General features: G+C 50.5%; 1 protein-coding gene across 1 annotated transcript in view; it reads right to left on the reverse strand.

The window, feature by feature from the left end:
- Positions 1-12369, reverse strand: part of ITIH5 (inter-alpha-trypsin inhibitor heavy chain 5) — a 68889-nt gene that overhangs the window by 25114 nt on the left and 31406 nt on the right. The window contains exon 7 of the mRNA XM_006130631.4: positions 11364-11480. Within this exon, the coding sequence (XP_006130693.2) occupies positions 11364-11480 (117 nt within the window). The remainder of the gene's footprint in view (positions 1-11363; positions 11481-12369) is intronic.

The following is a 12369-nucleotide window of genomic DNA, read 5'->3' on the forward strand; positions in this document are numbered from 1 at the left end:
TCAACGTGTTAAAGCAAGTCAAGAGCTATCATCATTCTACAATGGGAGAAGAGCGTTTGAATGGGCGCGCAATGCTGAATGTTAACAGTGATCTTGCACGTAAATTAGATTTGTCTTTTCCTCAATGATAAACGAGTTTGCACGCGGCAAAGCCAGAAAAGCATCCCTAAAATGAAGAGCTGTGCTTGCAGCGGGAGCTCACTGTTAAAGTTCCATTTTTAATATACATGCTATTGGTATAAGGACTTAATTGTTAATCAATGCATGTCTCCAGTGCTCGTTTTCATATATTCTTTTGGTTTTAGTATGACCCTGTGGATGAGACGTTAGATACGGCGGGGGCCTGGGGCTGGGCGGGGGCCTCTAAATTCAAAGTGGCCCAGGCCTCTGTCATTCTCTGAGAGGGCCTAATGACTGGTATCCCTCGGAGACTTTAAATATACTGCACCATCGGGCAAAAAATCACCATTCCCTGCACTGAAAAATGAGGCTTCCTGCTATTCTGTGCTTAGGGCACACTGGCAGCTTTCTGAACTCTGGCCAGGGTCAGAATGCATCTTGAAATGCTCCTCCCGAGTCACAGGCGCTGCAGTGAGATCCCAGCCTTTCTCTGCCTCTAGGCCCCTCTCTGCTCTGCAAATGCTGCCAGCACCCAGCATGAGTCATTCATTCCAGGGCAGTGCCTGGTAGGAAGGTTAACCCTTTGATCGCTGGTTTCTTCCCGACTGCTAGCCAAATGGGTGTTTAGCGTGATAGGGAGTCACCCCGCAGTTAGCCCGGTATTTGGATTTTTAACATGGGAGCACCGAGGAAGCCAGATCAAAGATCAGGGTCCTAGCATGCTAGAACTGTAGAGCTAAGTATCAGCAAAGGCAGTCTCTGCCCCACAACGCTGATCTGGCTGCAACAGCTGGAGAAGACAAGGAGTGACTGGGAGGAAGAAGTAACAACAGAACAGGCTGCATCTAGACTGGCATGATTTTCCGCAAATGCTTTTAAGGGAAAAGTTTTTCCGTTAAAAGCATTTGTGGAAAAGAGCGTCTAGATTGGCACGGATGCTTTTCTGCAAAAGCAATTTTTGCGGAAAAGCGTCCGTGCCAATCTAGACATGGTTTTGCGCAAGAAAGCCCCGATCGCCATTTTCGCCATTGGGGCTTTTTTGCGCAAAACAGTTTTTAGCTGTCTACACTGGCCTTCTTGCGCAAAAACATTTCTGGAAAAGGGCTTTTGCCCGAACGGGAACGTCAAAGCATTTGCGCAAGAAGCACTGATTTCGGACAGTAGAACGTCAGTGCTTTTGTGCAAAATCAAGCAGCCAGTGTAGACAGCTGGCAAGTTTTTGCACAACAGTGGTCGCTTTTGCGGAAAAACTTGCCAGTCTAGACGCAGACAACAGAGTTTAGTAAGTCTTGTCTTGCCTTTGCCAGGTGGGAGTGATTTGCAGGAGTGCAAACTTACAGCTGTACGGAGGGAGTTAGATGAGGTGACGATTATGGGGCAGGTTTCCTCATTCAGGAGACTCAGCGTGGGAGAATGGGGACAAGCAGGCGACTCGGCCTGCAAAGCGGGGCAGAATTTGTGCGCAGCTTTGCAGCTCTGAGGAACTGAAAGCAATGCCTTGGTGACAGCTGCCACTGGGCTGACCCACCAGGGATTGAATCCTCATGACATCAAAGGTTGCAACAAGGAGGGAGAAAAATTGTTCTTGCATCTGAGGAGAGGATGAGGAGCAATGGGCTTAAATTGCAGCAAGGGAGGTTAAGGTTGGACATTAGGAAAAATTGCCTAAATGTCCAGGTGGTCAAACACTGGACTAAATTGCACAGGGAGGTTGTGGAATCTCCATTGCTGGAGTTTTTGAAGAGCAGGTTAGAAAAACACCTGTCAGGGATGGTCTAGATAATGCTTAGTCCTGCCTTGAGTGCAGGCGATTGAACTAGATGGTCTCTTGAGCTTCCTTCCAGTCCTACAAGTCCATGATTCTCTGAATTGCTGCACCTTGAGCCTGTCCAGTAGGAGGCTGAAATAGAAGGCCACTGTGTATGATGGGAGGGATGCATGAAACATACAAAGAGCAGGGGGGCTAGGGTTGTATCCACCTTTCTGCAGGGAATTACAAGAGCCAGTGCAAGCCTATAGCACAGAGGCATCCCAAGCTGGGAGGTGAAGGTAAATAAACTCTCCATAGAGGACCAGGGGAGACAGGAGTCCAGCTATCCATGTTGAGCTCTGTGGCTGAGTTTGTACTGAATGCTGCAGCCTCCCTGCTGTTCCGTCATGGCGGGGTGGGGAACCTATTTTGGGATGGGGGATGCTGGCCCACAGAAAAATCAGTTGGGGGCCACACACAAGTGAGAAGCAAAATAGAAAAGCCAAAACCTCACTGACCTGTCCCCGGACTGAGAAGAAGACATTTCTCACATTTCCTTCACACACAAGAGCCTGGGGGGGCGGGGGGTGCTGGCTAGTAGATTTTGCATGCTCCAGCCCCACGGTGGATTGGCAGGGGGGCTGGGATGCCAGCGCAGGCTCCCCAATGCTGGGGGAGTCCTGAGCCTCGGAGGCTGGATCCAGATCAGCCGGGGGCTGCATCCAGCCTCTGGGCCTTAGGTTCCTCACCCTGAGTTGTGGTAACACATTGACTATCTGAGCACACTGGTCTGGCATGAATATTAGGAAAACAGCATGTGTAATGACACACATAGAAATAGAACCACTAATGTAATGAGTGTATTTACACAGGGCCTTTTACTTCAGGATCTCAGAGCACTTACCAGTCACAGCAGAGTAAACTGAGGCAGACGGAGATTAACTAGCCGCCTCATTGGTCACAAAGCAAGCCATTGGCAGAGCTGGGAAAGGAACCCCTAGGAATCCTGACTCCCTGATTTCACGTTTTTCCAGAGTACCAACCACTCTAGCCCGACTTTTTTACAGCCGGCCAACACCACTCCCTCCCAAGCAAAGGGCATGTGCTTCCCAGGCAGACAGAGGGTGCACAGCCAGCCGCCTCATCCGCTGCAGTTCACAAGACTGTGCAATCCCAGTAGGAAAAGCTTGATAATTGAGAGAGAGACGTTTCATGCCTAACTGCTGACACAGACATTCCCAGCTGCTGGTGGGGCAGTGTCAGACCAGCTGAGCCACCTTTTCCGATGGCAGGGTGCCGCCGATGACATTTATGCCACAATCCCTCGGTTGTTGTGCAGAGCAGGCCAAGGGGGCAACGCAGACGTCACACGCGTGAAATGAAAGTCAAGCAGCTCGAAGGGAGACAATGCTCGGTTGTTAGGGTCCCCTAGCAGCGCTGCACTGCGGCTCCCAGGAACTCCCAGAAATTACCTCATGGACAGACCGGTTCCTTAGCCTGCTCCCAAACTTTGCCTCCTGGGCAGACCTTTTCACAACTCCTACACATACGCTGCAGCCTGCTAAAGTCAAGGGAAGTCTTTCCCTCCGCTTTAATAGGCATTGGCTTAGGCCCTGTGGTAAAATTGACTAGCCTCAGCTTCACTGAAATCAGACATGGAGGCCCATGCCAGCCAATCTGGGCTTGCAAGACTGTTTTTCATTGCTGCGTGGACTTCCAGGATCAGTGTGACTCACAAGCTCTGGGCCCCTCAGGGCCTAGAACCTGGCCTCCAGTCCAAGCCAGCTGGCATGGGCCAGCTACAGGTGTCATACCTGAGGGTATGTCTACACTGCCACCCTATTTCAAACTAGGGTGCCTAATGTAGGCATTCGAACTTGCAAATGAAGCCCGGGATTTAAATATCCCAGGCTTTATTTGCATGTTCCCAGGCGCTGCCATTTTTAAATGCCCCGTAGTTCAAACTACCTGCCCGCGGCTACACGTGGCATGGACTAGGTAGTTCGAATTAAAGCGCCTCATTGCAGGAGGAGTAACAGTAGTTTGAATTAGAAGCTTTAATTCGAACTACCTAGTCCATGGCACGTGTAGCCGCGGGCAGGGAGTTCGAACTACGGGGTATTTAAAAATGGTGGCGCCCAGGAACATGCAAATAAAGCCCGGGATATTTAAATTACGGGCTTCATTTGCAAGTTTGAATGCCTACATTAAGCAACCTAGTTCAAACTAGGGTGGCAGCGTAGACCCTGAGAGATTTGATCACCTTGGAGACGTGCAATTGACACTGACCCATAGATGAATCACTCTGAGACATACACAAATCATTGCATGAGCTGGCTATGCATAGGGTGGCTAAGGGATGATTACAGAACGAGGGATCTGCTGAACGCCTTCAAATACCTACCAAGGAAGGAGAGAAGTTACCCAATGCAATAGATAGGGTGACCACTAGAAGCTAGAGGGAAGCACTAAGAAAAGGGAGAGTTTTGGCTGCATATCAGGAAAATCTCCCTGACTATGACTTGTATCTGAGTGCAGAATAATCTGCTAAAGCAAGGGATCACTTCTGCCCAGTCGGATCGTTTGCATGGGGGGGGGAGAAAGGGTACACACTACTGGGGCTTGGAGGCCCTGGGGGGGCCATGTTCCCTATAAGCTAAGCGCTTGGGCAGCCACCCCAGAGAGATTGACATGCCACCCAGCTGATTAGCAGAGCACCCACAGTCGGCAGCATGTGTTTTGACTGGTGGTGCTCATCCACACAGTGCACATAAGAAAATGTGTTCTGCACATGGATGGAAAAAATTGGAGGGAACGTTGGGCCTCCCAAAATTACCCATGATCCCACCATCCGAGAGGGCTAGGGCCTTGGTACGGTTGCCCGGCTCTTCTGGCCAGTCAAGAAGGGAGAGGCCATGCTGCACACTGAGATGGTGAGACTAAGGGGTCTCAGAATGTTCTGGAGGTTGGGGGTAGTAACCTGGGGTGGGGGCCGGGTTTGGCTCTATGGCAGGGGGGTTGCACTAAGGGCCTTAGACAAAAGGGGCGGGGGCTGGAGTTTGCCTTGCCCAGCTGGGCGTTCACCCCATGGTTTGGAACATGCAAAACACTGTGTAAATGGTGAGTATAATTATACATTAATCATCAACTCTGCAGCCCAGATTGAATTTGCGACGGAAATGTTTTTGTAAATCTGCGTGAAGCGAGAAAGTCTGAGGCAAGGTAAAACCTTTCAGGTTTCAATGGGCTATTCTGCATTCACACCGGAGTCACTCCATTGAAAAGAATGGAGTTCCGTAGTTGTAAGCCAGAGAAATACAGTGGTGAACAAAGCCCTGAATTCTTCTTTTCACTGGATTTGTTTTAAACGGAATCACTTAGCTTTTAACGTGCACGTCTTATTCCAAAACCCCGAGCCTCCTCATGACAAATAATATCCCTGGAATGGATAAGTAAAGGGTCAATGCCAAGGGAAGAGCCGTTACCCTCTGCGCTCGATGTATTGCCTAGTGTCTCTCTCCAGTTTGTCCTCTGAAGACTGAGTTAGTTGCCAAGCCTGAAAAATATTCCAAGCACATGAGCCTTTCCCTGCAAGACTTTCCTACAGCTGTCACTGTGACAAAATGAGTTCATCAGGCGAGCAGATCCACCCAAGTGGATTTCAACATCAATGAGCCGCTCCGTGGGTCAGTGAGACGCAAACGGAGGCCGGGGGGGGGGGTTAAGCTTTTTGTTCCAATTCGCCGACATTCCTTTCCCCACGCGACACGGAGGGAACCGTGTTTCTCACTGTGTTTGACTAAATGCCCCTCTGCCTGGTGTCTGCTGCAATTTTTGGCAAGTGTTGAGAACACTGCGTGGTTCTGTAATCCCTAGGGGCATGTGATACCGGTCCCGCTCAGTGCCCGACCCACAGAAGAGTTGAGTCTGTTACAGACGATGTCACACAATGCTTTTTAGCTCTGGAAGACCCTGGCTCAAGACACAGTGTTTTGGCCCACTTTGACAGCTTGCGTTGGGCAAACTCATAGCCCTAACCCCCAGGTAACACTGCTTCGTAGGCCAGAAGGGACCATCATGATTATCTAGTCAGGCGAGTAAAGACTGTGGGATGGGCCCTACGCATCAATGTCCTCCTTTCCCCAGAGATGCTCAGCCCCAAGCCCAGACCCACTCCACCCTTTCCCCAAGACCCCGCTCTGCCTCTTCCCTCCCCTACTTTGCCTTTCCCCACCTCTTCCTGCCCAGTTCTACCCGCTCCCCCAACCATCCTCCATCCCCACTTCTCCCCTCCCTCCCAGCACTTCCTGCACGCTGCAGAACAGCTGACTGAGGTGGGCGGGAAGTGCTGGGAAGAGGGGGAGGAGTTGATCAGCAGGGCTGTTAGCAGGCAGGAGGTGGAGGGAACTGACACCCGCTAATTTTTTCCTGGGGGTGCTCCAGCCCTGGAGCACTCACGGGTTCACGGAGTGCCCTGTGCAGCCGTGAGATGGTAGCAACCGTTCTCTGTGCCGCAAGGGTGTCATAGGCCCATATGGACATTGCACATACCTCAGAGACAAGCCTTGCCCCACAGAGCTTATCATCTAGGTCAAAGGTCTCTAAACTGGGGGGAGGGGAGCAAAGCCACCTGCGGGGGAATAGAGAAATGTCCCGGGGGGGTGGGAGCATGAGCAAGGCCCAGGCTAGCCCTCATGAGGGGCAAGGAGAGAACGCCATCCATCACCACTCCAGCCCCAGATCCACCCCCCACCCCACCTCCAGCCCAGATCTGCCCCCATTCCTCCTCCCCTCCCCCTAGGTCAGCTCTGCCTTTAGCCCCAGCTCCTTCCCTATCCCCAGCTCTGCTCTCAGCCCAAGAGCCTCAGCCAAGGAACCTTTGGCTGTGCAATAATGGGAGGAGGCAGATTCCACTCCTGTTAAGGGGGAGCAACAAGAGGAAAGTACCATTGAGCTAAACAGAACTAAATGTATGTGAGGAAACAGAAGCACAGAAAAGGAAAGTGTTTGCCCAGGCTCTGTGGCTGAGCTACCAATGGAAACCGCCTCGGGCTCCCAGTGCTCCAACCACTGACTGACACTGTCCCAATTGAGTAAGGACCACGGAATGGACCAAAAAGTGGTCGACCTACAAACATTCAGCAGTCACTGGCGTCTTTCCTCTGTCTGCTCCCCCGCCCAGTTGTCTGCAGGTTCAATACAAAGTCTGTCCATGCTCTCACAGGCAGCCATGCACTGCATGGAAGCCAGCCGGCTTGTGTGAGTGCATTCGCTGGGTGGCACATAATGTGCTATGGCCAGCCACAGAGCACAAAACATTTTAAACAAACATCAGTGGAAAAGCAAGGACAGCACCAGGTAAGACGATGTTCACTCCTTCAGTATTTTCAAGTTGGTCTAGCATGCAAATCCTACAGAGCCAGATCTGGGAACTTGGCTACATGACAGCCTGGTGCAATGCCATTGCCCGGGGTCGCTTTGTCTGGCTCAGTGGTCCTTAGTAGACTATGCATGGGTTTGCCTTTGGAGTAGCATGCATTTCCACTTGGAAGGGCAGCTTCAAATGCAGCATGTCTGTTGCTGGGCACACGGTGTAACATTTCTCTAACATTTCTCTACATTCACCCCGATGGCTGGGCAGACATATTTTGTAAATCTCCAAATAAAACCAGGAAAGCTGGCAGCTTTTCACAGAGCAGCTTTGGAAATCGCTGAAGGCTGCAACTGAGATTAGGATTTTGCTCAGCGATTCCTGGGCAGTTTAAGGTAGGTTTTGCTGGAGAGCAGCCACTGTTGAGATTAGCACTCCACAAGCCCGCCGTCAGCTCTTCAGCCACACAAGGGAATTTCTTTTGTGGTGGAGGGGAAGAGGTCCAACAGCATCCACGCAATCAATAAAATCACCCTGGCTTCATTCTGTAGTGGAGACGTAGCATGTTTTGGCCAAGGCAAAAAGCAGGTTGATGAATTTCGCAGGCTGCCTCTGATGCCGTGTGCTAAACTCTTGTATTTCTCAGATCTTTCTGGAAATTGCGTAGCCCGCATTCCTTCAGGTTCATACAATGATGGACCAAAGCAGTAAGCAGCACTTTCCTTGCCAGGAAAACAACAATAGTGACGTGCTAGTGCATAAAGTGCTTTACAATCATGTATCCTCCTCTGGAATTTGCCTCTCACAAAGGCCTTGTCTGCTAAGTGCTGCAGGGAGAGTGACACACACAGCACCCAATCCTCATCGGGTGTAAATCATCACAGTGCCACTAAAGAGGGTTGATAGTTATTCCAAAATAGCTTATTTCAAAACAGCACGTCTACACTGCAGGGAAGCCTCAAAATTAGTCTGAGGCAGGGTTCCCTAATGCAGATGTGCTATTTCGATTTAGAGCCCCAGGAGGAATAACTTAGAATGGCCCTGGTGAGGGGCTATTTCGAAATAGCAGCAGGGGAGTGTCTACACACGCCTTATTTCAAAATAGCTATTTCAGAATAGGCATTATTCCTCATAGAATGAGGTTTACAGGTTTTGGAATAAGCCGTCCGTTATTTCGAAATGGCTGTGGAGACGCCTGCATAGCTAATTCGAAATAATGTTAATTATCTTGAAATAACGTTGCTGTGTAGATGTACACTGGCATGATTTTCCGGAAATGCTTTTAACGGAAAAGTTTTCCATTAAAAGCATTTTCGGAAAAGCGTGTCTAGATTGGCAAGACGCTTTTCCGCAAAAGCACTTTTTGTGGAAAAGAGTCCATGGCCAACCTAGACGCGCTTTTCCGCAAAAAAGCACCGATCGCCATTTTCGCGATCGGGGCTTTTTTGCAGAAAACAAATCTCTGCTGTCTACACTGGCCCTTTTGCGCAAAAGTTTTTCGGAAAAAGACTTTTGCCCAAATGGGAACAGCATAGTATTTCCGCAAAAGTACTGACAATCTTACATGAGATCGTCATTGCTTTTGCGGAAATTCAAGCAGCCAGTGTAGACAGCTGGCAAGTTTTTCCGGAAAAGCAGCTGCTTTTCCGGAAAAAGTGGCCAGTCTAGACATAGCCTTAAGAGTCTGCCCCAAGTTCAAATGCTGTTAGAATCACAGTAGAAACAAGCAATTGAGGCTGGACTGACCCAATTGAGAAACGTGTTTCCTTCACGGAAAGGGGGCCTTCTATATGGACAAGCTGGTGCCACTAAATATATTTGAAGCTGTACGTCCTGTCTCTTTCAAGACTGCGGCACTTGGAAAAGAGAGAGGCCGGAGGAATTGGTACTTAGTGAAAAGAAAAGCACTGGAGCTGAAAAAGAACTCGTGCACCACCATACAAATTTGCCTTTGTCCGTGTGTTCCTGGGCAGTCCTTGTCTCTCGATTAGCTATTTTACAACAGGCATGCTCATATCATTACATAACGATCACGCCAAAGCTTCTATTCAATCTTACTGCTGCTCTTATAGGCTAAAATCAAGTGTGACTTTTAGTACATTGAATTGCCTCCCTTGGGGCTTGCATGGCAAAGAGGCAGCTAAGTAAATGACAGCATGAGGGTGGGTTCTAAATAAAGATGTACAGGCCATTAATCGAGTCCTGGCCCAACTACATAGGTAGGGGAAAGCTGCTTTGCTAATGGACTTCTGATATTCTGCTGCTGGGTTTGGCTGAAAAACAGCTGTGTCGTCTCTTGAGATGAATGGACAGACAAACCTATCCACTAGTCCCGTGTGCTGGAAAGATGCAGGGGGAGAAAGGGTTTAGCAAGCAATGTAATGCTGAGCCAGAGGATTAAGGCACTGAATGGCCAGCCTGCCAGGAGTTGGTGTGAATTGTCTTGGGTTGAAGGATTAACCTTTTACCACTAAAGGGTTTTATTTTCCTCCTGACAAGGTCTAAGATTATGTGGCATTAGTGTTGCTTGTTCATGCTCTTATTCCAAACAGCCTGGTCCAGGATTAACCCTGGGAGACCTGTTCCTAAATCAGTCAGCTCCTTGCACTAAACAGACTCAACCCCCTGCTCCCTCGTTAGAGCGGAATTTAAAACACAGATACATAGACTGGGAGCAGGGGAAAGAAAATGACTGGGAGGTTTCCCAGAGGGTAGGGTCCGTGCCTCTCCATGGAAGGAGCCAGCAGGAGCTGTTTCACCGATGAGCACTTCACTGGTAATCAGGGCTCAGCAAGGAAGGGAGAAGATGCCGCGATGGGGAAACTCTGTGAGAGTCCAAAGCTACGTGGACATTGGGGAACCGTAGAGGTTCCAGAGGAGCACGCCCGTCCACATCCGCCTCTTTTCAAGGGCTGCACGTAGTTACGGCTTTGCCTAAAAATCATGGTTCCAACACTAAGGACCAGTGGCGTAGCGAAGGGAGGCAGGGGAAGGCAGTTGCCCCCGGGTGCTACGCTGGGAGGGGCAATTTAGTCCCCCTCCACTACTCCTGTGATCCCTCGGCTCGCCTGCTCCTACTCCGCCCACCGCCACCAGCTGGAGCCTTCTCCCCGCTTCTCTGCCCCCAGCCCAACTTTCCTCCATCTCCGCCAGTAGGTTAGTGCGTGTGGGAGCCCGGCCCCAAACTGGAGGGGGTGGGGGCAGACGTGGTACATGACCCGCTCATTCCAGGGACGGTCTCAGCTGTGTGCCAGGTTCGGGGCCCCGCAGCAGTGGTGGTGGGGAGGGGCACAAATTTTGCCTTTGCCCTGGGCACATAACACCCATGATACGACTCTGCTCAGGAAGGGGGTTTGCACGTGCTAAGGTAGCACCAGTATTGGCAGCCAAATAAATTACCCTCCAGAGGACAGCTCTAGGCCAGCAGCCAGTGGAGCTAGCCAGAGGAGCTAGGCGGGGCTACTTCTATGTCACTCACCTGTCATGATAATATATCCCAATCCCACATAGGCCATGCCTCCTCCTCAGACCAAGCACTGTCCGGCAAACTCGTGCTGGCTTCCACCCCTGTGCAAATCCCTCACCACAGCATCTTAGCCGGGCTGCAACTGACTGGTATTATGCCTGATGGGCCATGGTTAAACCTGTACTAGGTAAAGCTGCAGGCTGTCCAGTCATCAGACAGGCTGGGGTCCTTCAGCAGCCTGGGCCTCTTGGGCTAATCCTTGCCTAGAAGGGGAGGAGACAAGATGAAGGGAAAGGAGGCAGCTATTTGGGAGGGCCGTGGTCCTACGTATCAAGCTGTCTCCTGGATTCTAGGCTGACCGTTCACCTTCTCAGGCTGTTGCTCCCACGTGACAGCTGTGGGGGGCATGCAGCTGTCAGAATGGGGTGAAATCTGCACCCTCCTAAAGTCAGAAGAATTTGTGTCATTGACTTCAAAGGGAGGCCTGGATTTTGCTCAGAGAACTTCTCCCTCCTCTTCCTTTCAAGGGCCTCATGGTGCTGGGGACTAGACACCTAATTTCCCCTTTGCCCTGGCGGCCAATCTGCCAGCCTTAGTGGTCGTCATGGTAACCTCCCAGCGAACTGCTCTTCGTGGAATATGGTCCCCTGGCTCACCTGTCTGAGCTTTGTTCCCACCATGGAGGCACTGCTGTCCAGCACGAACACGACGTTCTTCGGCAGCGGTGGGAGATCCTGGGGGGCGAAGTAATGCACGAAGTAGCCATTCAGAATCTGAGGGAAGGGGAAAAAAAGTCAAGGACACGTGGCAGGTCACACGATTGTCACTCGCACTTGTCACTCGGACCCCTTTGCAACTTGCAGCTGGAGCGCATGGGCCTGCCCTGGGGAAGTCAACAGGAGATTTGCCATGCCTCTCAATGGGAGCAGGAGCTATTCTTAATTCTGAATAGCATCTTCTGTACCCACCTGGATGACAGGTTTCAGCCATGTTAGTCTATTTTAGCAAAAACAACAAGGCACTTTAAAGACTAACACATTTATTAGGTATCTTCCAGCCCACTCAATTAGTCTCATAAGCACCGGTTCTACAATTGACAGGCACTTTCCCTCTCCTCTTTCCCCTCCCTTTCTTTTCTGTTATAAATTCTGGGTTCCTGTTATTTCCACTCCAGCTCATCTGAGGAAGTGGGTTTTTCCCACGAAAGCTCCTGACACTATATATATTTTTGTTAATCTCAAAAGTGCCACAGGACTACTTGTTGTTTGTAAAGTTACAGACTAACACGGCTACCCCTCTGAAATGTATTAGGGTATTTAGCGCTCACAAACACTTATGCTCGATACCCTCATAAATGTGTTAGTCTTTACAGTGCCACTGGACTCCTTGCTGGTTTTGTGCCAGTGATGTCCCCAAATGCTGGGCAGAGCTAGATGCAGCTGCCTGGTGCAGTGGGGAGTTAGTGCAGCAGGAGAAAAGAATGAAATAGCCCTGGGTTGAAGGGGGAGGAGAGATTTTTCAGCTGAGACTTTAAAGGAGGTGGGGAGGTAGTGATATGGAGGGTGAAGGGAGGGCTGTTCCAGCTGGCAGGAGCTACAGACAGGACAAGACAGGGCTAGCGGAAGCAGGGCATGGTGGAGGCAATTGAGGGAAAAGCCAGGC

The sequence above is a fragment of the Pelodiscus sinensis genome, chromosome 1 (genome assembly GCF_049634645.1).
Source record: "Pelodiscus sinensis isolate JC-2024 chromosome 1, ASM4963464v1, whole genome shotgun sequence".
NCBI classification, from domain to species: domain Eukaryota; kingdom Metazoa; phylum Chordata; order Testudines; family Trionychidae; genus Pelodiscus; species Pelodiscus sinensis.